The sequence below is a fragment of the Canis lupus genome, chromosome 8, assembly GCF_048164855.1.
Source record: "Canis lupus baileyi chromosome 8, mCanLup2.hap1, whole genome shotgun sequence".
Classification (NCBI taxonomy): domain Eukaryota; kingdom Metazoa; phylum Chordata; class Mammalia; order Carnivora; family Canidae; genus Canis; species Canis lupus.
Window position 1 is genome coordinate 66,144,699 of NC_132845.1, and position 26,702 is coordinate 66,171,400.

General features: G+C 43.4%; 1 protein-coding gene across 4 annotated transcripts in view; it reads right to left on the reverse strand.

Moving 5' to 3' along the window:
• Window positions 1-26,702, reverse strand: part of USP42 (ubiquitin specific peptidase 42) — a 71,926-nt gene that overhangs the window by 1,771 nt on the left and 43,453 nt on the right. For all 4 annotated transcript variants that reach the window (XM_072836959.1, XM_072836958.1, XM_072836961.1 and 1 more), the window contains 14 exons: window positions 18,289-18,399; window positions 16,181-16,283; window positions 15,210-15,277; window positions 14,436-14,506; window positions 13,255-13,337; window positions 12,138-12,249; window positions 11,227-11,367; window positions 10,948-11,048; window positions 9,695-9,848; window positions 7,592-8,308; window positions 7,372-7,466; window positions 4,012-5,499; window positions 2,716-3,017; window positions 334-377 (listed from right to left, as the gene is read on the reverse strand). In XM_072836959.1, coding sequence (XP_072693060.1) covers window positions 370-377; window positions 2,716-3,017; window positions 4,012-5,499; window positions 7,372-7,466; window positions 7,592-8,308; window positions 9,695-9,848; window positions 10,948-11,048; window positions 11,227-11,367; window positions 12,138-12,249; window positions 13,255-13,337; window positions 14,436-14,506; window positions 15,210-15,277; window positions 16,181-16,283; window positions 18,289-18,399 — 3,554 coding nt within the window. In that variant the 3' untranslated portion in view covers window positions 334-369. The remainder of the gene's footprint in view (window positions 1-333; window positions 378-2,715; window positions 3,018-4,011; window positions 5,500-7,371; window positions 7,467-7,591; window positions 8,309-9,694; window positions 9,849-10,947; window positions 11,049-11,226; window positions 11,368-12,137; window positions 12,250-13,254; window positions 13,338-14,435; window positions 14,507-15,209; window positions 15,278-16,180; window positions 16,284-18,288; window positions 18,400-26,702) is intronic.

Consider the following 26,702-nt stretch of genomic DNA (forward strand, 5'->3'; position numbering starts at 1 on the left):
GTGGGTAAGGTGGAGGAAGGGGCTTCTCCATCCTTGTCGCCTGCGCTTTCTTTCAACTTTCCCTCATTTTCCTACCATAAGGGGAGGCAGGGGGAGCAGGTGGTGCCGCCTGGATTAAGGGACACCATCTCAGAGCCAGAACTGACGAATAGGGGTCTAAGCACAGCTCTACCACTGGCCTGGTGGTCAGAGGAGTCTGCTTCCCTCACGAGGCACCTCCCACACCTGCTCCCCACAGCACTGGCTGTGTCCCCAAGGCTGCGAACTCTGTGTGTGTCCCCCTTGGTGCCTCTACAAACAAGTATGAAATATACAGACAGGAAAGCTGCTTACCATAACTAGTGAATTTTTTGTTTTGAGGCCAAGTTTTCAATCACCTAGAAAGCAAAGAATCAGGAAAGAGATTTTAATACTGTTTTTGCAGAATTCTTCGTGCCTGTGCTGTGTGCTTGCATCAAGTGGTTATATCTAGAGCCCATTCCCGGGGGCTGGGTGTCTGACACCTGCCCCGCACTAGACAAGCAGGCGTACACTGTCACGCTGCTACCCCTCAAAGCAAGACTTTATGTGATGCCTGGGGAGCGAAAGCCATACATACTCTGTGGGAACAGTTTGCTTTCAGTCCATCAAACTGATCAGCATTTTAACAGGAGGACAGAACAGATCTCAGACCAGAGACACTGAAGTGAGAGTCTCATGGAGCCCGAGGACAGGCATCTGAGAGGTGAGCAGTCAACGTGCCAAGAAGAGGGGACGCGCGGCAGGCAGGCAGGCAGGCAGGCAAGGGGGTCTGGCGTTCTCAGAAGACAGGGATGCTGGGCATGGAAGGCCAAGCAGGTGATCCCTGTCCTTGAGGAGGACAGAAGGGACAGGCACACGGGTTCCTCAGTCTGTTCTCCCCAGAAGTGCTGGCAGCACACCAGCCACCAAGTGTAATCGGACAGGACAGAAACAGCCACCACTTGACACAAAGCTTGACTGCACCCCTGGAGACGTGTCTGGGCCCCCAAATGCCAACTACCAAGGTTCACACTCAGCCTGCTTTCCCTCTAGAACCATCTCTGTGGGGGAGCCGCCCTCCACTGTGCGCCGCGGCCTAGACCTGCAGCTGGGACGGGAAGATTCTGGCAACAAAGCAGAATCCCCTGGATGATGCCCACTACACTTCCTCCCAAGCACCAGAGAGGTCAGAAAGGACTCCATCTTCATCAGGCCAAGCCCTTACCCAAATCACCAAATGCTCATGGGAAACCAGTCTGAAGATTCATATAATTAATCTCTTTAAAAAACCCAGAGCAGAGGGACACCTGGGTGGCTCAGTGGTTTAGCACGGCTTCCAGCCCAGGGCATGATTCTAGAGAACCAGGATCGAGTCCCGCATTGGGCTCCCCGCAGAAAGCCTGCTTCTCCCTTTGCCTGTGTCTCTGCCTCTGTGTGTCTCTCATGAATAAATAGAATCTTTAAATAAAAAATAACCCAGAGCAGACAACAGTCCAGCATCACTTCCCACTCTTCTCTATCCCGTGCCCCCTGGGCATGTCATGGCACGTCACACTGCACATCCCTTCCCACTGGGACAGTACCTCCCTCACGGTGTCCAGTTCTCTAATGCCAACCCTTAGGACCTGTCTGTCCCTCCTCACTCAACAGCCACGAGGACAGTGGGCCACTGCAGGGACTGGTCTGCCCCCAAAACACAGGATGTCCCACTCAAGTTCACAACACAGTCAAGAACCAAAGGGCCTCTGGGCAACCATCAAAGTCCTGAAAGCGCACCTCAGGCATCTAGGGCAGGGGTGGGCGAGCTTTCTGTACAAAAGGCCAGAGCATAACCAGGTTCTGGGTGGGACCATTCAGGCTCTTGGCAGCCACTCACCAGGGCAGTGTGGCCCCATGTAACTGAGCAGGCCTGGCTCACCCCAAGCACAGCTCCGGATGCTGCATATCAGGTCCACACAACCCTCCCATGCAATGAAATGTCCTCCTTCAGAACTGTCCAGCTATTTAAAGCCTGTAAAGCCTTTCTTAGCAGCAGGCCACATGGAGACAGGTGGCACCCATGGGCTGCAGTTGGCTGACCCTGCTCAGCACCCTGGCTCCTGTGGGTGCCCACAGCCGAGGGCCACAGACACAAATCAGAATGGGAAGAGGGACTGCTTTAAGTGCAGTCAGAGCAGAGAGGGGTATGGAATGACATCGGAAGACACGGTGCAAAGGTGGTAAAAATCCAAGCCCCCCAGCCCCCAGCCCGGAGGGATTCACTCGGCAAGAGCCAGGGTCCCACAGTACAAGCACCTGCAAGGCCTCGGCTCCACGAAGGGCCGACAGCTGACATTCCTCAAACTGAGTTTCAGGTTATACTCAGAATACAAGAGGTTTAAAGACTCAGGAGAGAAAAAACACACTGAAAATATTTCTATCAGAAACGGCTTACAAACAAAAGTCCTGGTCCTTCATGAGACACACACAGCCAGAGCCCCAGCCTCCAGAGGTGTCGCTAGAGGCCCCGCAGAGCCAGTCCGCGTCACTGAGCTGCTGGCACATGTACAGCCTCGGCCGGTAGCTGGGACCGTGCGGCTGGGGGCCGAGGGGGGGAGCGGACAGGTACTAGGGCTCCCGCTGGAACGCATGGCCTTCTCCGCCATCTGAGGGCTTCTTCCCCTCTGTTAACAAGAAATCATTTCTATATTCTTAATTCCAAGTATCTCCTCTTACCCTGGCCACACTCAGACAGAGGACACCTGTCATCCCTGCTTCCCATCCTTAAGTGTTTTCTCTTCTCACGGAAAGGCCCGACACCTTCCAGAGGCAGCCCGTCGGTGAGGGGGAGGGTGCCGTCCAGTCTCCGGAAACGGTCAACAGTCTCATGGCTGGCGGCCTTGGGGAGGTGCGGTTCTGAGTCTTTAACAAAGTCCTCGGATTTCCTGGAGTGCCTCTTCTTTTTCTTCTTCTTTTTTTTGTGTCTGTGGAGGTCGGCATCAGAGCATGCTACTGAAAGATCGGAATCCTGCTGATGCCTGTGGAGAAATAAGCCAGAACTCAAACCACCAAAAAACCAAAACCACCTCCAAGAGGCCTGGTCCTTGGCTTTTACCCCCACCACAGCAGACACTCAGCACGCACACACCGGTGAAGAGCCTACCTAAGTACAAAAGTGCTGTGTTCACTGCAGGAAGTGTTGGGGTCCAGGGTATGAGTTCCCTAACCTGGACCCCACCTGCCACTGCCTCAAGCTCCGCTCGGGAGCTACAGCTGCTGGCCACAAGTCCAGAGGAAGGACTTTACTACCTTTTCCTGAAACTAGAGGGTGAGGGGAAAATACACTTTTGCCAGGAGATTCAGACACACAGGAGGGAAGGAGGTTTTCCCTCGGGTAACCGTGTGTCTCCCTAAGGCTCTTTGTGACCTTTCCCCAGGGTTTCCATCTCAACAGACGTCAAGTCTCTAGTGTTGGGTACGGAGCACTGCTGCTTGTGCTCACGCATCTTGTCACTGAAAAGTCATTTTCAAGAGAATGGAGCCAGAGAGACGGACAAGGCTGAGGGAAGCAGTGGTCACTCAGACCCACGCCGTTGGTGGGCACAGCAGCGGGGGACGGGCTCCCTATACCTGCCGCCCAGTGGCCTCTGAGTTGCAAGAAAACATTAACAGGTAATAAAATGTAACTACATCTGACAAGTAAGAGTATTAACCCCAGTCACGAAGTCCAAGACTCCCAAGTTCTCAGGTACAGACCGTGGCATGCTTCCTCCCACAGATCTGAAAGCACGGACCCAAACTGGTATCACCATCTCACAAAGGGAGGTTGAGGCACTTTACGGTACCATGAAGTAAGGGAGTGTCAGCACAGAGTTGGGTCAAGATCTAGCAGGTAGCAGGTCACAACCCACAGGATGGGAAATACGAATCTAGCTCCCACTGCTGCCGCCACTGCCGGAGCTGCCCTGCGTGGGTCTCTGCCAGGCTATGGGGACGGCCTGGCCTCTCCCACCGTACGCAGGCCACCCTCACCTGGAATCCCGGCTGCGGTGTTTGTCTTTGGATTTCTTTTTCTTCTTTGATTTTTTGTGCTTTTTCGCTCTGGGCTCTTCCAAGGGCTCCTTCTGTATGCCCCTCCAGGCCTTCTTCTCAATGTGACCATCGCTGTCGTCCATGCTGTCATATCTCCGCTTCCGGGACTTGCCGTTCTCGTGCTCATGAAACCGCTCGGCGAGGTTACAGGTGGCGTCATCAGCTACAAGTGCAATTTTCTCATGGGGGTACTTTTCGGGGTATGGGAGGAGGGCATGGGGGGCGGCCCGGGGACTGAAGTGGTGCCGCTCCCTGCCCTTGGCGACCGGCTCGTAGCCCTTCCTCCCCTTGTAGTAGTCCTTGGAGGGCCGGCTGCCGTACTGGCTTGCCTTGGTGTAGTCACGGGCACTGTGGAAGGGCTTCCACTCACGCGTCTCCCTGGCTGTGTACTGGGCGTACCTGTCGTGGTAATACCTGCACTTGTCCCACCTCAGTTTGGCCGGGTAGTATTTCTCCCGGCCCCAGGAGTGCTCACTCTCTGAGTGGTGGTATCTGCTCCAGTCCTGGTCTGACCCACCTCGGTTCCGGGAGTGGTGGTGGCTGTACCGGCCCAGGGAGCGGTACTCACCAGGGCTGAGCCGCTCACTGTGACAGGGGTGGTGCTGGGCCCCTCCGCAGGGCTCCGTCCTGTAGCGGTCCTGCTTGGCCCGCTCCCGCAGGTATGAGTGGCGCTTTTTGTGGTAGTGGTCCTCTGTTTTGCTCCTACTCTCCCGTGCACGTTCTCCGCTAGAGGAACGGTCTCTACGGTTGCGGTAATGTCCTCGATCAACTTTTCTGAGGATACTGATTTTTTCCTTAACTGGAGAATGATCTGGAATCTTCTGTCCAACCTTATTTTCTTCACATTTCTCACTGTTACTTTGTTCGGGGCCCCCTTCTGAATGATTTTCTGTCATCTTGTCTAGTTGGGGAGAGGGCAAGTCCTCAACAGCTGTGCCTGTGCTCCTGGGAGGGTCCTCCGTGTCCGTGCACTTGTCTCGACTGATGTAGACTAAGAGTTCATGCTCACAGGCCCCCTCGGAACGTACTGGGGGACTTGGGCTTGAACCCCCCACTGTCTCCACAGCAGCCGAGGCCCGTGGGCTCTCTATGAATGCCCCAGGTACAGCCTGGGGTGGTCGGCTCTGGTCGTCCATCAAATCCCCAGGGCCAGATAGTTTAGGGAGCACATCGTCCCCCGTGGTATTCTTGGTGCTGCTGCAAAGAGTGTTGGCACTAGGCAAAGACTCCTCAGGTTTTGCTAAAATGTTTTCAGAGACTTCTTCTTTGGTAGATTTGACGCTGGGGTCTAAGGGTGGCAGAGCCTTCTTTAGCTTGCTGCTAAGATTTGTGAGTGTCTCCAGTTTCTCACGGGGATCTGGAGAGGGGCTGCCAGCTTCCATTTCCGCACCGGGACCCTCTGCAGGACTCTCCTCTGGTCCAGGTGTACTGCAGCCCCATCAAAACAAAGAAATCAATAAGTCAGTCATTGGCTTGATTGCTTTATGGCTCACAGGGACAAAAACTTCAAAACATTTGTTTACTAAATAATCTATGCTTTTAACCTATCTGGCAGGAGCTCAATTCCAGGCTTATCATTTTTGGAAACTTCAAATTTTCTCTTTTCCTCATTAAATAAAAATACAAAATTCTCTATCAGGCTTATCTACTTCCCCATTTTTCAGGTAATCTTGCAGTTATCAGGCTCCTTCTGTTTTCAGATACACGTCTAATTCTTAACTGCAAATAATCAGAAAAATCAAATGATGACCAAAGGCTCTAACTTTTCCTCTGTGTTTCTCCCAAGCCTCAGAGGTAGAGTCACTGCCTCCAAACAGAACCAACGCCTCCTTGAAACTTACGAACTGGGAGGAATTAGTGAGATTTCAGAAAACCTTCCTGCAGTACATGAACTTTGTGTGCCCTTGACCACTACAGAGCTCCCAAGGCATGCTCGAGGTTAATGAAAACTGCCAGCAAACAAGGAAAGCCCCACAGGGGCCCCATGTTAGTGAGAGAATACCTGGGAGAGAGAACACAGGTGCGATCAGTACAGACAAGTTACCTCAAGTGTGACCATGAGATTTTCAAGCCAGCATGGAAAGCTACATCCACTAAGTTATAGTTTGTGTGTGGTTCTGTGTATACAACCATCTACAAAGGTAATCCTCATGTACAAGACATTACAGGACAAACTAAACTAGACAAGGAAAGGAACAAGAGTGGAACAAAAGGAACCCTGAAGTGACAGGGTTCACACTGGCCCCTCTTGAAGGTCAACTGGAAAGGAGTGTTCTTCGCCTACAGATTTACTCCACTCCGTTTCAATAACTAAACCTTCCTGACCACTGTTCAGGAAGTATAGCCCACCTCCTAGGGGCCATTTTGAAATGTGGGGTGCATCCTGGGCTGTCACAGAGATAGGGGAGCCTTACTAGCACTAGCAGGCAGGGAGCCAAGAAGGCAGCGGGGAGTGGAGAGAGTTAGCATTCCACTTCCCACATCCTGACGTCCACATGGGGGAAAACCCCAAGTTATGGTATCATTGGCAGTTTTCATGGACATGACATTTTCCAGGAACACAACTACTGTGTAAATCCAGAGATAATTAGAATGTCACCAAAAGTCCCTCACGAGAACATCATACCCCTGACCGTGAAATGTGTGCGTGAGACTGTGCTCCAGACACCAGGCCACACTCCACACAGTGAGGCTCACAGCAAATGTGTGTGCAGCTAAAAACACACACGGGGTATCGTGCAGGAGCATGGGCCCGCCCGGACATGTGCAAACCCAAACGCCACTGCCTTATATATTTCTGTCTTTCACCCCTGTTAAATGATACCTAGGAAATGTACTGATTTAAAAAAGTAAAACAAAACATTAAATGTAGAGACAGACTGTATCTATGATTGCAATTTAAGGATTCTTGAAGGAGCAGAATAAAATATTTGCAACATGATGGAGTCAAGAAATCTTGCCCTACAACCTTAGTGAGTCTTCATACATATGTCACTGAAGGATGAAGTGAGACAGCGCTAGGGGCAGATTCGGAAGCATGCTGCAATGTTCCTAAGCTAGAGAGACGGGGCTGGGCAGGAGAACAGAGTGTTAGCTCAAGGACATCGTTTTCATGGAAAAATGGTAATTTTTCCAATAAACTTTTCCTTTCCTTTTCTCAGAGGCACTTAACAAATTCCCTAGATCATGATTCAAATCATTCCAAGATCCAAAAGGTTCATGATGAGATGTGTGCGGAGTTAAAATAGCAGCGCGCATGCACATGGTCATGGTTTCCTTTCCTCACTGTCATTGTCTTACCTGGTTTCTTCTGTCGAGCCTTTAACCTTGTTGCTGAGTTTGAAGGTCTCTAAGATTTTGTCTTCTGGGAGAGGAGGCAGAGGAACAGGCATCAACTATAATAAAAAACACAGCTCTTTCAAATCCTGCTGCCGCTGGACAGTGGCCAGCTGTATTTGAGAGTCGAAAGCCTACCCTCCTCCCACCCACCTCCCCGTCCCCCAGGCCCCCACACACTTACCTTCCCGGGCAGACCATTCGCCTTCGAAAAGGGATTTTCTGAGTGTAGCCCAGGTGGGACTTGGCAACTGGCACCATCACAGGACAGACCGTTTTCCTGCAGGTCACTGTCTGTACCGTCAGCACCATTTAGAGCAAGAGGTTCTCGAAGCTCGAGCGGAGAGGCCTCATCGTCTTCTGCATCCTGCACAGAAGAGCTGGAGCTCTCAATCGTACCGAGACCATTCTCCTTGCCTAGGCCCTTCGCCTCCTCGTCAGACTCTTCAGACGACTCAGCACCATAGGGCACCAGGACGCTGGAGTTCAGCTTGGACTTGCCATTCATCACAGGCTTGGAACAGGACTCGCTCGGGGTCATCTGCTTTGTGACTTTACTAGAAACTGCTGTCGTAGATGCGCTCGAGGTAGACTGTATTGCAGAAGAATTGGTAACGGTAGAAGAGGGAACAGGCTTGTTTGGGTTCTCCAAAGAACTGCTGTGAAGGTTAGGCTGAGACTGGCCTTGGCGAACAGGTAACTTGTTGTGAATACTGATCGTGATTTTTTGTTTCTTGGGATGTTCTGGAATCACTGAAGGCCTGTTAACGGACCAGTTTTGCACAGAAGTCGAAGCATTAACAGAACCAGCCCGGCTGACACTGGAATTTCCACTAGGACTTGACATGGAACTACTCGGCGCTTCTTTCAATGGCCCGGTCCCATTTAAGTGAGGTGGGTTCTGGAAGAAAGAAGACCCCAGCTGGTGAGAGCCCCAGAAATGGACAAAAGAATCCACTCTGGCTGGAGGCCCTTCCCATTTTGCTCATTTTTTTCTTTTTTGGAATATCATGGCGCCCACCTAGAAACACCTCTTCCTCCTATCTGCTTCTGACCACCATAAACCTTCCATGGGTCAGTGTTCTCTGGTAATTAATCAACAACTATTTCTGAGAACTCCAAGCCCAAATTCTTTCTGCTCCATTCTGACAGAAATGAACAGGCTCCCTTGGACACAGAGTCACATGTTTTCCTCGGCCTGGTTTCCTGGAAGCCCACTGCTATATAGGCAGAAGGAACTGCCCACCAGTGGGGAATTACCACTGACCACAGGAGCCAGGGAGATGGGTGGCATGGGCAAACACAGAAGAGCTGCTTCGGGTGCTGTCCCCTCTGAATCCTACTCATGAGCTGTTTTGCTCCAGACTCCACCTATGCAGCTCTATCCTAGAGGCAAACTGGTGGCCAGGGGTGAGATCTCATTCACAGAGACGTTGTGCCTGGCCTTCACAGAGTTTTCTTAAATATCTGATTTATTTGCTAAACTTAACTTTGGAAGGCTTCACATGAAAGAAAACAAAAAACCTTGAAAAATCAGTATTAGCCAACTCTCCACACAGGACACATACTCTCTAGCTGGCTGGTGTCCTGACGCCACTATTAAGAGCCCAATGCAGGAACCCATTACCTGCCCAGCTCCCAGAGGCATTTGATTTGCGACTCTGACTATAACCCAAATACTTTCCAACATCCATAAAAAACAGCACACTAGACAATCTGCTGATTCAAAACAAATCACACTCAAACGGAAAGGCTTAAGCACTTTGGTGCAAGTGGCAGGGGTGCTTCCATTTGCAGACAGGCTGTCCATCATCACTGCATAAGGCCAGTGAACGTCTGGCCTTCCCTCCTGAAGATATGGGTGTCACGTGACTGAGGCATCCCTCCGATTCTCCCAGTAAGTGTGTCCGACCTGCCGGATGGCAGACAGGACACACCACACTCCTGAAAGGGCTACAGGGACACACTGAGAATATTCTTTGTGAAAGGGTTGCTTTCTGTTTCCAGCCTCCATCAGGGATTCCCAAATACTTAGTCCACTCACAGAATGGAAGTCCAAAATGAGAGCTAAAAATCTCTAGCATTTAAATATACCTATACTCAGACTTTCTTCTTGTTTATTATATTCATACACTGAAATTTTCTGTATATTTAAAATACTTTATAATAACTTTTTTGACAAGAAATTCAGTTGTACAAGGACATGGCAGCCACAGCAGTGCTAACCAGAGGCTTTGGACAATACCAAAGTTACCACAGAGATTACATCCTACCTCTGGAATGTTACCTTTATCATGTGAGAAGGGAGCTGTGGTCCGATAAACCCTGACGCAGCCTGTTTGTTGTTGACAACACGCTGGCTGATCACGGGTCGGGGCGAGGACTGGCCAGGGCTGTGAGTGGAATGAGTGAGTTCACCTCCATTTTTCACATCGTGGGACCTGGGGACAGAAAGTGACAGTGGTTAGGGCTTCATAGGGCACAACCTTAGGAAAGATTCATCTGTAGCCCCCCAGAGAACAGACTGAGAAGCTGCCGTGCACAGAGCTATGCATAGGATCCCCTTAGGTCAAGGTTAGTGGCAGATGCTCCAACAGGGATATAACAAAAGCCATACAAGTGGTATTTTTGATTGTGTATTCTGGAGATGCCACTACCTGAAAGGAATTATTTTCTGTTTATTTATATTTTTCTAATTATCAATATATCCCATTACAGGAAGTCTGTATTCAGAAGTTAGAAACACAAACATTGTAACTCATCTCACCCATGAGAGGCATCTACTCTTCAGATTTATTGGAATATCCTCCAAACTTTAGCCTGTATTGATTTTTTCAATACCAGTATAAAAGATTTCAAACCGCTTTTCCTCCATATATATATTGAGCACTTCCTCATATTGTTAAAGAAAATAAAGGCATCATAAGAATTATTTTTAACAGCTGTGTAATAGTCCAACTATTATGGATTATGCTACAATTTACACGCTCATTCTGCTAATATTGGAATTTTTAGGATGTTCTTAATTTTCAGCTATTATAAATCAATACCTAGGAGCACATATCAGACTTTTTTCCAAGCCCACATACTTGCAGAAATGGAATTAGTGAAGTCAGAGTATGCAGCAGCAACAAGAGAGAAGTGAGTTGGTGCCAACCCAGGTGTGCCCTAGGAAGGTGACTGGCTGCCTATGCTCAGTGGTTGAGAAGTGACCACATCCAGGTCCTCAGAGGCCCCTTCCTAAGGCCTCTAACACATCGCCTCCTCAGCCCCCAGGCCCACATTGTGTGTTTCCAGCAGCAGCAGCCTACCCTCCTATGCCATCACCATGCCCTTTCTCGGCATGCTTCACTGTCAACTTGCCAAGGAGCTGGAAGCTAAATCCAACTCCTAATCCATACCCCAAAACTACCTCCCTTACTCTGTTGGCACCATTAAGTTGCTGTTTCAAAAATAACCGAAAATTGAATTTAAATATGTTGATGAGATGAAGAGAAATGACATAACAGAAAATGTGAAAATCTGTTTTCCTGATGATACCTGATATAAAAGAGAACATAAGCTTGTTGACTGAGTACCGATCTAATATCACTGGTAGATACGATGGAGTCATTCATTTGATACCAAAGGCCATTGCTAGCCTGCAAAAGAGAGCCAACAAAAGAGAAATCAGATATAATTAGACAAAGAGGGAACACTGAGCAAGAGAAATATAAGAAACATGGGCTTTCATATTTTAGCTGTAGAAGTCCCACCTTGCCCCCTAAGAGTGCCAGAGCTACCTTAGAGTCTACTTTAAAAACAGTAAAGTCTGCTTACTTTGATGTAGCAGAAGTAGTGGCCAGCATGGCAGTTAAAGCCAGTGTGTACCAGCACTGCATACAGAACATAGATAATTGGTTCTCCATTTGGTTGAGACATGTATGGTCGAATATCAAGGTACTCAGGATATTTCACATCCTAAACAGAGATGGAAAGAGGATAAAGGAAGGTTACTTCTGAAGGCCCAGATCATTCTGCATATCCACGTGGAGACCTGTGCACAAGGCTCAGTACCCTCAGATGTTCAAGCAAAAACCTAACACACTGAACCACATTTCAAAAGACATAATTAGCCTGGAGCCCAAGTTATTTCATGCGCTCCCGCTGTATTCTTGATTTCTTTGCAGCAAACAAGGATCTACATGAAGTGAATCCTCTGAACAGGCCAAGGATGCAATGGAACACTAATTCTGGACTTCTGTCTCACTGAGTTTTACTACTTTGGGAAAGGATTGTTTAGATCTCTTATGTACTACTGATTTCCGATATTTTCTATTTTAGAAAGTAGAAAGAAAATACGAAAATTCAGTGTGTTACTATCAGAAAATATGAACAAATAGGAAAATCAACTCTAACAAAAGAGTGTTGAGATCTAGCAGTGGCATCCTCTTTGGATTTCAAACAACACCAGCTCTCCCTGTATCTCACCACCTTCCCTGACCACAGAGCCCACATGCAGATCATAGTTACCAGTTTTATCATCAGAAAGTCTAACCAGCTAAAGGTGAAACAACATACACTCACAAGCATACATAACACATTACCACTAGCTCAATGCTTTTTCCTCACTACTAAGTACTAGAAGAATTTAGGAAATCAGGTAACAGAACTGTTCAATTAGGTCGTTTATAGCCCTTGATATTTACTGAGAGACTCAATGTAAAAGGTTATTAATATTATCTACATACCTTAGCAATTTTTCCACCAGTAAAATTTGCAAAACGTTTCAAAGAAAGCGTAAGAACATTAGAGGATCTGTGTATAGTGAACCTCTTGGAAGCTGGAACCATCTTTTTACACCTTGAAATAAACAGAAACAAAAGATTAAGAAGATTAATACACACACACACACACACACACCTTTTGGTATCTTGGTCTTTCCATTGTTATTTCTCTGAAATATTTCCACCAAACCTAAAAGAAAGCTACTAGCTAAGAAACACCATGGCTCTCAATCAACAATCAAAACACTAAAATTTATAACGGGAGATTGCTCAATTAGCATGAAAGTAAAAAGGAAGCTAGAACAGTTTCTGAGAAGCCACAGTCATTGATAATTTTAAAATCAGGTGATTACAGACTTCTCTCAATTCAAAACAAACTGGAAAGCTAATCAGTTTTCAAGCTAGTATAATTCTTAGCAAACAAATCCCTATCCAGATACAAAAAGAATATAAGTAAAGATTAGAACATTTGTGGAGCTTAGAGTAGAAGTCCCTGTGGTCATGGGGAGCTTTATTCCCCAATGACTTGAGTATTTGGTAAGGATCACCCATAGTACCTGATTCTAAAATGAAAATCTATTAAAACATGTGAAGCAGGACTTTCTTCAAATAGAGGCTCTCCTGATTTCACAGGAAAATATAGCAATGAATCAATCATCAACTCTAGAAGTTTCCAGCAGATACCACCCCAATCCTGGGGGTTGAGCGATGAAGAGTCTTCATCGCTCTAGAAGGTAAACCCCACTCCATCACTGCCTCTCCTAACAAGGAGTCCATGAAAACGCTGCTTACCACAGACACATCATCTGGGCTGCACCCTTCTACATGGCAGCTACCGTGGACTGCCCCCCACAAACCTTCCCAGTAATGGGACACCAAGCCTCCCAAGGACAGAGGTGCACATCTCCGACCCTGGGAGCACGGAAACCTGGTGTCTTCCCAGACACCACAGGAGCTCACAGGAGTTTCGAGGGGGTTCCTGAGACACCCCCAACACCACAGCAAGTTACCCCACTGTTATGTGCTCTCCACCCCCCTGCTACCCCCATCCCACCCCAGCACTGTGGTCACATCCTCGTACTTGCTGCACTTGTAAGAGTTTTCCCCATCGAGCTGTTCCGGCTTCACAAACTGCTCCAATGCCTTGTTAACACTCTGAGCAGCCTGGGAAGAGAACAACAGCATCAGCACCACGTGACCTCTCACTGCCACTTGAGAGAGAAAAGAAAAAGATATCTCAAAGGTATAAAAGCAAATGTGAATTTTTGTGTAGAAATAAATTTCTCTTTTATTATGATGTTCACTTTTATACATGTATACATCAAATGATCTTCCCCTTGTTAAAAAAAACATGCGGATCAAAGTGAATGATGTGTAAACAAGTTCTCACCACAACACTATTTAAAATAGCATAAAACTGGAAACAGGGATCCCTGGGTGGCGCAGCGGTTTGGCGCCTGCCTTTGGCCCAGGGCGCGATCCTGGAGACCCGGGATCAAATTCCACATCGGGCTCCCGGTGCATGGAGCCTGCTTCTCCCTCTGCCTATGTCTCTGCCTCTCTCTCTCTCTCTCTCTCTCTCTCTCTGTGACTATCATAAAATTAAAAAAAAAAAAAACTGGAAACAAACCAAATATGCACCAGCAAGGAATCGGACATGTACATCATGGTGTCTGCACTCACCGGGCACTATGGCACGACTGTCAAGGCATACATACAGAAAGGCCCCCAAGCAGAATTACATGAAGATGGCAAGTGGCCAAACAGGCCTAAGGTGTAATCCTATTTTTATAAGCAGTAGATAGTAGGCGTGGAACAGTTTATATCAAATTGTTAAGGGTTCATCCTGAGGGATGGGACCCTCTACCTATCTGCAACACTTCATTTCTATCATAAGCATGGATTACATTTGTCATCAGAAAAATAAAAGCTTTACAAAAAATAGCTTAGAAAATGCAAGAAACAAAACAGTTTCTAAAGAGTGACAATCCTCTAAATTGGGCTAATACAGGCATCAGCTTCTGGTTTTATCATGACCTATCAAGAGAAAAGTCAAAGGGCAGAAAAAAGATGAAGTCTCTTAAGTCTGTATGATACCTGCTACATATCTTACATAATCCCCTCTAAATACAATCTTGGCATAGGAAATGTTTCAATTCACATTCTCTAGTACCTATAGTCTAAGTTATAAATGAACTGCAGAAAAAGTTACACAAAATTTGACTGTCTTTCTAACCTCATCACTACAATTAGCAAACATACCTTTATCTCCAACGTTATATCAAGATATGGATCGAACGTATCTGAAACACCTTTGCAATTTAAACACTTGACTGAAATGAAAATAAAATGCAAAGAATAAGCAAAGTGTAATCCTTCTGGCAATACCAACTACTGAAATGACAGAACACAATATTATTATTTCAAAATAAAAAATCAAAATAAAGTACATTTTTCTTTCAGATTGGGCAAAAAAACTTAATGCTACACACAGTGTGAGCCAAAGTGTCATGAATGCAGCCCACGTATGCTGTTGGTTGGAATGTAAACTGGTATAACCTCTTGGAAGGATGATCTGGAGCATCAGAATTTAAAATACAGGTACCCCTTAATGCAGAAATTCTAAGAATCCATCCTACTTGGACACTTTTACATGAACATAAAGGCAATGTGTAAGGATGTTCCATGAATGACTAATGGTAATAACAACACCAAAGAATTAGAAACAACCTAAATATCCATTGTTAGGGGACTCAAGTAAACAGATTTCTACTTTAGCTGTGAAAGATTGTGTTACCTACATGTACTAAAACGTAAAAAGATTTATCATGTTAAGAGAAAAAGGAAAGAGATCTATCTAACATACTCCCAGGCTTCTCAAGCATAGGAAAGTACTGGAAAGCTATACTATCAACTGGGCCAGGGGCTGCCTCTGAGGGGGACAGGAGACACACTTTCCAGTACTAAACCTTTCCTACTGCACTTTTCTAACCATATTCATTATCACTTTATCAACAACTTTAAATAAAACTTTACCTCTAGATCTTAGGTATCCTCCAAAAATCTGACAAACAAGTGTGGTAGCCTGGGTATGTCTGTCTAATCTGAAAAAACAAACAGTGATATGAGACAAGAGTTGTACAAAAATTACAGATGCTATGACTGAATTTTAAAAGCATGGACATCTATAAAAGAACAAGAATTCAAACAGGAAGCCACGGAATAAAAAGACATCAGTATGCACGGCAGCCAGAGTGTCATCTTGCCTGGACCAGAACACACTGAGGGTTTGGGGAGAGGCAGAAAGAGATAGGACAGTACTGAGAAGGGCTTTGACATGAGGCAGGAATTTGACCTGGAAGCAAGCAGTACACCTATGACACTGGGTGTGTGGACTGGCTGGTGAAGAAGGCAGGGAGTAGAGAGCATTCTCCTCTGCTCTGGGGTCTGTCATACAAGTGAGCAGAGCCCAGTCAAGGCAGACTAGCAACAGTGGGAACGAGAACAGGAGATCTACCAAGTGTGTTCACACAATAGCAAGTGGGTTAGGATTTGGTATCTAGTTGTATTTGCAATCTTCCTCTTGAGTCTGCATTTAGATTTTAAGGAAGAAACTGTAGGAATTGGTAATTGACCAAACTAAGAAAGATACAAGGAACACACATAAATTTCAGAGGGTGGAGAGGAGCAGAAAAAATGCTGGAGAAACTAGAAAGGAGAAGTGGTTAGTTGTAGATCTGCAAAGGGATGCTGCTACTCAGAAATTAAGTAATGGCCAAATCAATACCCAATTCTTGACATCTGTAATTAAATTCAAATTGTTATAGTAAGCACCCCTTTAAAATGTTTCAATCATTTTAAAATAAGGGAAATCATTTGAGGAAAAGGCAGTGCAAAGTCAGAGTGAAGCAAACACACAGCTCTGTGCATTCATCGTAAAAGGCAAAACTGAACTGATAGGCCAGTGATGCCAAGGGAAGAAATGACTAATGCTTTGCTATACTCACTTATTGCTGCCATTCAAGCACGCTTTTTGCATAGCATCAACAGTGTATTGAAGGAATTCATGGGCATCTTCTTGGTTTCCAAAGCGGAAGTGCCTAGCTATACCTGTGAAGTTTAAGTAAAGACATCAGCCTTATCATCACAGATTATATGCCCCAGCTGTACTCCCCAGAGTAATGACCATCTGTCGGTTAGAAAATACCTGATAATTATTTTATGAGGACATAGCACTAACACAAACTATCCTAAGAACAGCTAGCACCATGCCTTTTAGACCATTACAAGTGCACATGGGCTAGAGTTCCTAAGAGCCCAGAGACCCCAGATTTGCAGCAAGTTAAAAAACTATCCTTGAATAAATTCAACTTCAACTGTATTGTCTCAAAAATTTGTTCAAAATGCTCAAAATGTTTGTTCGAAACATGTTAGCACATACAATCTTATTAAATTTGGTGCTATATCTCCCTAAGAGAATCCACGGCAAACATAAAAGTCTGAACCCATCTCAGTTCTGTCTCAACAACCCACAGAACACACTGTGTTTTCAGCATCTCAGTTACAGAGCAGCTCTGCAGCCCTGTTTCTAATGGGCTAAACAGCCGCAAGACAAAATGACACAACAAACAACAAGATATAGACAATGTCACAATAAATCATGAATAGAGAAATTTCTCTATGTGAATATATATTCGCTGTCTCGTATGACGTGCCGGCGCTCTGCCAGTGCTCCATACATAAGTGGCAATCCCATAATCCCACTGGCTGTGCTGGGTGTTATGTGAGCTTGTGGAAATATGTGCACACAAACAGCAATGACCTTTTCTTAAAGTCTAGGTTTAAAAATATTAATCATTCCTTATATATACACAACACTAAAGAAATAAAATTTCCCCTAGCTAAGATTCTGCCAGGATCCAACACTGTTTAAAAAATGTTTGCGGGGGACGCCTGGGTGGCTCAGTGGTTGAGAGTCTGCCTGGGTGATCCTGGGTGCGGGATGGAGTCCCACATTGGGCTCCCTGCATGGAGCCTGATTCTCCCTCTGCCTGAAAAAACAAACAGTGATATGTCTGTCTCTGTCTCTGTCTCTCTCTCATGAATAAATAAATAAAATCTTTAACAACAACAGTAAAAAATGTTTGTGTTGTTTCCTCTGGTCTGTTAATAGTGCCGAGGGCCAATAGAACACCTCTTAATCTTCGGCAACTTTTTAGGCAAAAGGATTATACATTGTCATTGTATAATTATCCACCCCTATAATTACCCCACTAGATTCCAGATTAACAGTTAGGGTTTCTTTTTTATTTGTATGCATTTTTCTCCCTAACTCAGTTAATTAAGATGTAAAAATTTATTACAAAAACATATAGAAAGTGCATTAAAACATTTCACATACCCTATTCAGGGTCATTATAATGCAGAAGAAAGTTTTCAAGTCATTTAAAAATTAAATAGAAAAAGTGAAATTATCCACAAATTTGCTGTTATGAGTCTACATGTTGCTTTAAACATATAATTAACTAGTTTCATAATTCTTGATGCTATATATACATAGCATAATTACCCATTCACTGAATTAAAACTAATTCAAAACTATTTAAAGAAATCAGTGGGGGGAAAAAAAAAGAAATCAGTGGGACATTATAGTATAACTCAGCATAGTAATTCAAGTATCTGGGGAAATCACTGTAAAACTTATCAATGATTTTATTAACAAAGTGAGTTTAAAAAATTTTTAAATCTGTGGGGTGCCTGGGTGGCTCAGTCAGTAGAAAGTCTGACTCTTGATCTTGGCTCCAGTCTTGATCTCACAGCTTTGAGTTCTAGCCCCACACTGGGCTTTGCCATAAGCATGGAGCCCACTTAAAAGTTTAAAAAATTTTTTTCTTATATTAAATTGAATACTTTATTATATTTATTATTATTTAAGGTTTCAAAGTATGTTTCTATAGCATGTTTTACTAAAAATGTTATTATTTAAAGACATATCCATGTATGATAAAACATGTTTGTTTTCTACAATACACCAGCAGTTTGTCTTTTACCAATTATGCCATTAAGACCAATTACCTAATAAATACTATCATAAACTATTACAGATGATACTTACGCCGCATCTCATTAATGACAAACATCGGCTTGATAACATCCCCAGGATTACTGAGTGCCTGGGTGATATGTGCTTGCATTGTACACATCATACAAAATCCTTCTGCATGACCTGAAAGATAACAGACCATAATCCTCCAAATTAGCAAAATATGACTCCATACAGACATCACAGAATATTTTAAATAAGGGGCACACGTCTGAAGTGAAGTAACAGCAACAGCTACTGTGTGTCACACCTTCAGCTACATATTTTCATTCATTTTCATTTAATTCACCAACAAACCCAGGTGATAAGTATATACTGGCTCAATTTTAGAGGAAACTGAGGCTCAGAGAGTTAAATTTTTGCCCAATGTCAAATTAAGTAGAAGATACATATTGGACTCAAATATTTTCTTCATATTCAAAGCCTGTAATCTTAACTACTCTTTATACTAGAAAAATAAGTTGTCTCTTATACCACCATTTGTCTAAAATAGTACAAAAATGTCACCATACAAGAGGCTGAAAGCCACTCTGCCAATATTCTGGTCTTGTTGGCCACATACAGGGTCTCTGTTGTATATTCTTCTTTTCTTTTCCTTTTTACAACTTTAAAAAAAAATGTGAAAACCATTCTTAGCTCATGACTAACTGGTTCTACTGGTATCCAGTGAGTAGAGGCCACAAATGCTGCTAAACATCCTACAAGAAGCCAAGGCCAGCCCCCACAACAAAGCATTATCTGGTTCTAAACATCAATAGTGCTGAGACTGAGAAACTCTGCCTTAAACTAAAGGATTCTCATAATCTGCCTAACAAAGCTTTAAAAGTCTTGAAAGGGGGATCCCTGGGTGGCGCAGCGGTTTAGCGCCTGCCTTTGGCCCAGGGCGCGATCCTGGAGACCCGGGATCGAATTCCACATCGGGCTCCCGGTGCATGGAGCCTGCTTCTCCCTCTGCCTATGTCTCTGCCTCTCTGCCTCTCTGTCTCTCTGTCTCTCTCTCTCTCTCTCTCTGTGACTATCATAAATAAATAAATAATAAAAAAAGAAAAGTTGCTAAAATTAAAAAAAAAAGTCTTGAAAGGTTCAAATCATTTCCAACTGACTTAACTGTGTCCCAGAATAAAGCTCAAAAATATTTATAAGAATAATAATTTTTTTAAAAAAACCTCCAGCATCACAGAACATAAATAAAGTTCTAATCAAAGACCACAAGGCACGCAAAGATGCAAGAATGACATAACAAGGAGAAAATAAACAGAAACAGACCCAGAAATGGCAGATAATAAAATCAAAAGACAATGACATTAAAAAAGACATCATACATATAGTCACATGTTCAAGGAGTTAGAAAAGAGCACGAGCATGTTAGGGAGCCATGGAAATAGAGCCAAATGTACTTTATAGATGAAAAGTAGAATCTCTGAGATGAATAACATACCAGGAGAGATTAACAACTGATTAGACAGAAGGGGAGAAAGGATCAGTGAACCTGAAGATTTAACAGCAGAAATCATCCATAATGAAACACAGAAATCCCAAACAACAACAACAAACAGATAAGCTGATAATCAGTAAGCAGTGGGACTCCTTCCTGTTAGTTCCTAAATATACTTGTGATTGGGAGTCTAAAAGGACAGAACAAATAGCTCAGGAAATAATTACTGTCTACAGAGAGCATAAGGGAGATTTTTAGAGTGATTCTACAGTTTTGTGTCCTGAAGAGGTGGTAGTTTACATGAATCTATACCTGTGTTAAAATTCATAGAACTATACATCAGAAAAGGTTAATAGTGTTCTAACTACAGAAATAAGAGTCTTTTTTTTTTCAATGACCAGAGTCACACAAATTTGAAACAGTACATTTACAGATCTGAGAACATCAACAAATCCCAAACAGAAGATGACAAAAGACAACCACACAAGGAACCACCCAGTCAGACTGCTGAGAACAGTAATAAAGAGAGCATCATAAAAGCAGTTCGTAGTAAAAACATGTACACAGAAACAACAGTAAAATTGACAACAGACTTCCTGTCAGAAACAACACAAGACAGTGCAGTAACATCTGGGTATTAGGATAAAAATGTCAACAGAGTTCTATACCCCATGAAAACATCTTTCAAAAGCAAAGATGAGACAGACTCTCACTTCAGAGAAGATGGAATAGAAGTTCCTTTCCCTCCTCCCTCCATAAGTACACAAGTCCTGGACACTGGATGTAAAGTAAACAGAAGAAAGCCATGAGAGAGAGGAAAAGACAAGCTAGTGACTCTGGAACCCCAGGAATGACACTGTGGTATGTTCCCTAGGTTTTCTCTGTGCCTCCTATAGTCCAGGGCTGAAGAGGCCAGCAACCTGGAAACACCAACAAATAGAACAAAGCCCCAGTAAAAGCCTGCTTTCTTCTACCAAAAGACCAGGAAGTGAGACAGTGAACTTTTAAATAGTAATTCTCTACTCTAACCACAACCACAGAAAAACTACGACCCCCGACCCCTAGACCAGCAAAGGCCAAGTCCATAGGCTAAACTTCCACTTGCCAGGCTGTAATGAGGCATCCCAACTCACCCACTGGAACAATGTTAGAGAAGATGGATTAGGAGCTGGACCTTTCATCCACACTGGGTGATTACAAACCACACCAAATCCCACAGCATAGATCAAGTTAGGAGCCTAGACTTCTATCCCCCTCCCCCGGTAGTAAAGAAGACTCCCTCTAATTGTCCACTGGAGTAGTTTCAGAATCAGGACTTTCATCATCACCCAGTAGTGCAAAGCCACTGTGGTGTCAATGGAAACCAGGCGGGGAGCAGGACTGAGGAATTCCAAACTCCCTGTCCCATATACCATGAGTGTCAATGGAACAGGGAAGCTGGATTTCTATTTCACTCTAATACAACTTCTTTTGCCAGAGTGGTATCATAGAAAACCAGCTGAAAAAATCATTAGATAAGATCCACATAAAATTTCTAATGCAAAAATGTCCAGGTTTCAGCTGAAAATCACTCATCATACCAAGAACCAAGAATTTCTCAACCTGGTGAAAAAAGACAATAAAAAGAGGCCAACACTGATGTGAGAGATGTTAGAATTATCTAACAAAGGTTTTAAAGGAGCCATGATAAAAATGGTTCAACAAATAATTATGAACACACTAGAAACAAATAAAAAATATAGACTCAACAAAGAAATAGGAAACATAAAAAAACCAAATTGAAACTTGAGAAATGAAAAATACAATAACAAAATAAGCTTAGTAGGTAAGCTAGACAGAAGAATGAAGATCACAGAAGAAAGAAGCAGTAAATATGAAGACAGAACAATAGAAATTATCTACTCTGGATAACAGAGAGAAAACAGACTGAGGGAAAAATGAACAGGACATTAGGGACCTGTGGGACTCTAACAAAACATCTAGCACACATGTCATCAGATTCCCAGAAAGAGAGGAGAGACGAGGCTGCACTCAAAAAATATTACAAGAAATGTAACCTGAAAATTTCACAAATTTGGTTAAAGAAGTCTCTATAGATTCAAGAAGCTGAGCAAGCTCCAACAGGGGAAAAGGAAATCTATGCCAAAATATATCCAAATTAACCTCCTGAAAACAAAAGGCAGAATCTTGAAAGCAGTGAAAGAAAAAAATACCTTACCTATAAAAGTGTGTGTATAAAATAAACAAAAGAAAAATGACTGAAGATTTCAGATAAAAAACCATAGAGGCCAGAGGAAGTGCCAAACCAATTTTTAAGGTCTGAAAGAAAAAGACTGTCAACCCAGAATCCTACGTACAGTGGAAACACTTTTCAGGAATGAAGGCAAAATCAAGACATTCTCAGATGAAGCAAAACTAAGAAAATTTGTCACCAGCTGACATACCCTAAAAGAATGACTAAGAGAAGTTCTCTCAACAAAAACAAAATGATTTGAAAAAAGAAAAGAAAGAAAGAAACCCTACAACATCTAAAAGGAAGAAAAGAGGCACCTGGTTGGCTCAGTTGGTTGTGATCTGACTCAGAGGCATCTGACTCTTGGTTTTGGCTCAGGTTGTGATCTCAGAGTCCTGGGATGGAGCCTGTGTCAAACTTCATACTCAGCATGGAGTCTGCTCATCTCTTTCCCTCCCCCCACTTGTCTCTCTCTCCGTAAAATAAGTAAATAAAACCTTAAAAAAACCCACAAAGGACAGACTTAAGTCCTGATCTGTCAATAAACTTAAATGTAAATGTTCTTAAATACACCAATTAAAAAACCCAGATTAGCAACAGTAGATTGAAAAACATGACTGAGGGACGCCTGGGCGGCTCAGTGGCTGAGCGTCTGCCTTTGGCTCAGGGCATGATCCTGTGTCTGGGGATCGAGTTCCGCATCAGGCTCCCTGTGAGAGCCTGCTTCTCCCTCTATGTCTCTGCTTCTCTATGTCTCTTATGAATAAATAAAATCCTTAAAAAAAAAAAAAAAAAAAACCTGACTTAGGGATCCCTGGGTGGCTCAGCGGTTTAGCGCCTGCCTTCGGCCCAGGGTATAATCCTGGGGTCCCGGAATCGAGTCCCGCTTCAGGCTCCCTGCATGGGGCCTGCTTCTCCCTCTGCCTGTGTCTCTGCCACTCTCTCTCTGTGTCTCTCATGAATAAATAAATAAAATCTTAAAAAAAAAAAAAAAACATGGCTCAACCATATGATATCTACAAGAAACTCAGGGCAAATGTAACAATGTAGGCAGGCCAAAGGAAAAAGGATGAAAAAAGATATGCCATGCAAAACATAATTAATGTTTATTAACTCAAAGAAAGTAAAAAACAGCTATATTAATAGCAGATAAAGCAGACTTCAGAGCAAAGAAAGCTACCAGAGAATGGACATTATAAAAATTCCATCCATTTAGCAATCCTAAATGTATTTGTACCAAGCAACAAAGCTGCAACATACAAGGACCAAATTCTGATAGAACTGAAAACAGATATAAAGAAATCTGAAAACAGATATAAAGAAATCCACAACTACAGCTGGAAACCTCAACATCCTTCTGTAAATAAATGATTGAAATAGAAAATCAGCAAGGATACAGAACTCGGCAGTATCATCAGCCAATGGGATATGGTCAGTTTATAGAACCCTTCACACAAAAGCAGAACACAAATTCATTCCAAGCATTCATGGAACATACACCAAGACAGGCCATATCCTGGGCCACAAAACAAACCTCAAAATATTTAAGAGAATTGAAATAATAAAAGATATGTTTTCTACCACATTGGAATCATACTAGAGATTAGAAATAAGAAAACCAATAAACATCTGGAAACTAAATAACACGCTTCTATATAATCCACGGATCAAAGAACAGACTCATGGGAAATTTTTAAATGCACTGAACTGAATGAAAATGATAAAAACAACATATCAAAAATTTGAACACACAAAAAAGCAGCACTGAAAGAAAAATTTATAGCAACTACCAGTATTAGAAACAAAACCAAGGATAACAATACAGACCCTGCAGATATCAAAAATTAAATTTGTAATTTAAAAACTCATTAAAAGGAAATCTCCATGCCAATATAGTTTCACTGATAAATTCTACCAAATGTTTAAATAAGAATTTACATCAATTCTCCACAATCTCTTCAAAAGTACAGAAAAATATCCCCAATTCATTTTGTAAAGTTAGTATTACCCTGACACCAAACCAAATAAAAATGGTACAAAAGCAGAAAATTGCAGACCAATATCTCTCATGAATAGATACATAAAAACAATGAAATATTACAAATAAAATTCAACAAAATATAAAAATAACTACAGATCAGAAGAGAGAAGGGAGATGGCAGCCAAGTAGGAGGACTCTAGGTTCTCCTCATCCCCATAAATACAAGACAACTATCAAATCATCCTAAATATCCTATAATCAATCTGAGGATGGCAGAACAAACTCCACAACTGAAGGGGGAGAAGAAGCCAAATGAAGAAGGCAGGAAGTACAGAGACCCAGGCAGGAAGTGCAAAGACCCAGATTGGAAGAGAAAATGCGGCAACTGCTGTGGGGAGGGAGCTGTAGTGTCAAAGAAGGGTGAGAGACAAATTAGCACACGGGACAGTGTGTGGGGAAGACAAATTCCCAGAGCAACTGGCTTGGAAAGCAAAAGGGTCCAAATTTCATGAGTTCTTACAACCAAGGGCACTTAAACCCTGGAGTTTTAAAGGTCAGAGTGCTTGGCTCTGGTAGAGCTCCAAAGACACCAGTGGGGCTCTTGGAGAAAAGACAGGGCAAACAGCCATCTGAAGAAGGCCTGGGGCACACAGCAGGGAGATTAGTTGCTCACCTCGAAGAACGGCCCAGAGAAACTGTTCAGGGAGAGACCCCCTAAGGAATGAAGGAACTGGCCAGCACCACTGTCCTCTTTGACCCTCAGCATAAACACAGAGACACTTGTGGGAATCAGTGCAGCACCCACACTACCACACTGTAACTTGCTTACTTACACCAAGCTGCCTTGTGCTCTGGAAGAACCACCCTTCCCAGTTACAATTCCCTCAGTCCCAGTGTGGCAGGTCCCTCTCCTCAGAAGACCAGCCCAAACTCCTGCCACCACGTCTTCTCACCAGGGTGTTTCGTGAGACCTTGGTTCCAGGTGGTAGCAGTAACACATCTCATTTTACTAGCAGACCAGAGCACATATAGTAAAAAAAGTTGTCACATTCAAGCCAGGGACCAAACACTGCCCACAATAGGCAAAGAGAGTCTCTGCAGACAACTGGATGAAAGATAAAGTGACCAAAATACAACAGCAGAATGAACATAGCACACACTGGAGACATCCCAAAAGTGCCAGGCCTTGGGGGAACAGGGGATATTACACTGCTGGGCACTACAGGAACTCTCTCTCTTTTTTTAAAGATTTTATTTATTTGAGAGAGAATGTGCATGCATGAGAGAGAGCGCAGGTACAGTGGGATGAGGGATGGAGGGAGAAGCAGACTCCCCACTAAGTAGTGAGCCTGCCAGCCAGGTGCCCCCAGAACCTCTTCTTCATAAGGCCACTACTTTCAAGAACCAGGAGCCATGGTAACTTTCCTAACACAAAGAAACAGGCACAGAGACTTAGACTAAATGAGAAGACACAGTCAGAGATCTAAGCAAAAACAGTTATAAGTAACATGACTGATGGAGAATTTAAAGCAATTATCATAAAGATACTCACTGGATTTCAGAAAAGACATCAGTGAGACCATTAACACAGAGATAAGGGATATAACACAGCAGAGATAAAGGACTCAATAAACAAAATGAGAAACATGCTTGATGGAATGAACAGGCTGGAAAAAGCAGGGGAACAAATTAATGGCCTGGAAGAAGAGTAATGGAAAGTAATCAAGCTAAACAAAAGACAGAGAAAAGAATTATGCAAGATGAGAACAGACTTAGGGAACTCAGTAACTACATCAAACATAATAATGTTTATATTGCAGAGATTCCAGAAGAAGAAGAGAAAAGGGGGCAGAGAATTTATTTGAATAATAACTGAACAGTTCCTTAACCTGGGGAAGGAAAAAGATATCCAGATTCAGAGGCACAGAGAACCCCCCCCCCAAAAAAAAACCAACAAAAGCAGATATACACCAAAACATACTGTTATTAAAATGACAAAATATAGTAATAAAGAATAACTATTAAAAGCAACAAGACAGAAGAAGACAGTTACATACAAAAGAAACCCCTATAAGGCTATCAGATTTTTCAGCAGAAATTTTCTAAGACAGAAAGAAGTGGCATAATATATTTAAAGTATATATTTCTGAATGGGAAAAACCTGCAGCCGAGAATACTCTATCCAGCAAGGCTATCATTCAGAATGGAAGGAGAAAGAGTTCCCCAGATAAACAAAAACTAAAGGAGTTTGTGGGCACTAAACCAGTCCTGCAAGAAATATTAAATGGGACTCTTTGAGTGGAAAGACCAAAAATGATTATATGAAGGTAGGAAAAAGCAGTAAAAATGAGTAATTCTGCAAAAATCAGCCAAGAAACAAAACAAAAGGATGTAAAATATGACACCACATACCTAAAACATGGGGAGGAGTAAAGAACAGGTTAAAACTTAATCACCCACTTCATATATTAGACTGCTACATGTAGATGTTACATATAAATCTAATGATAACTACAAATCAAAAACCACTAATAATTTTGCCAAGAATAAAGACAAAAATCCAAATATATCATTAAAGAAAACCAGCAAACCAAGAAAAAAGACAAGAATCAGAGAAAATCTTCAAAAACAACCACAAAACAAATGGGCAGCCCAGGTGGCTCAGCGGTTTAGCGCCGCCTTCAGCCCACATCGGGCTCCCTGCATGGAGCCTGCTCCTCCCTCTGCCTGTGTCTCTGTCTCTGTCTCTCTCTCTCTGTGTCTCTCATAAATAAAAT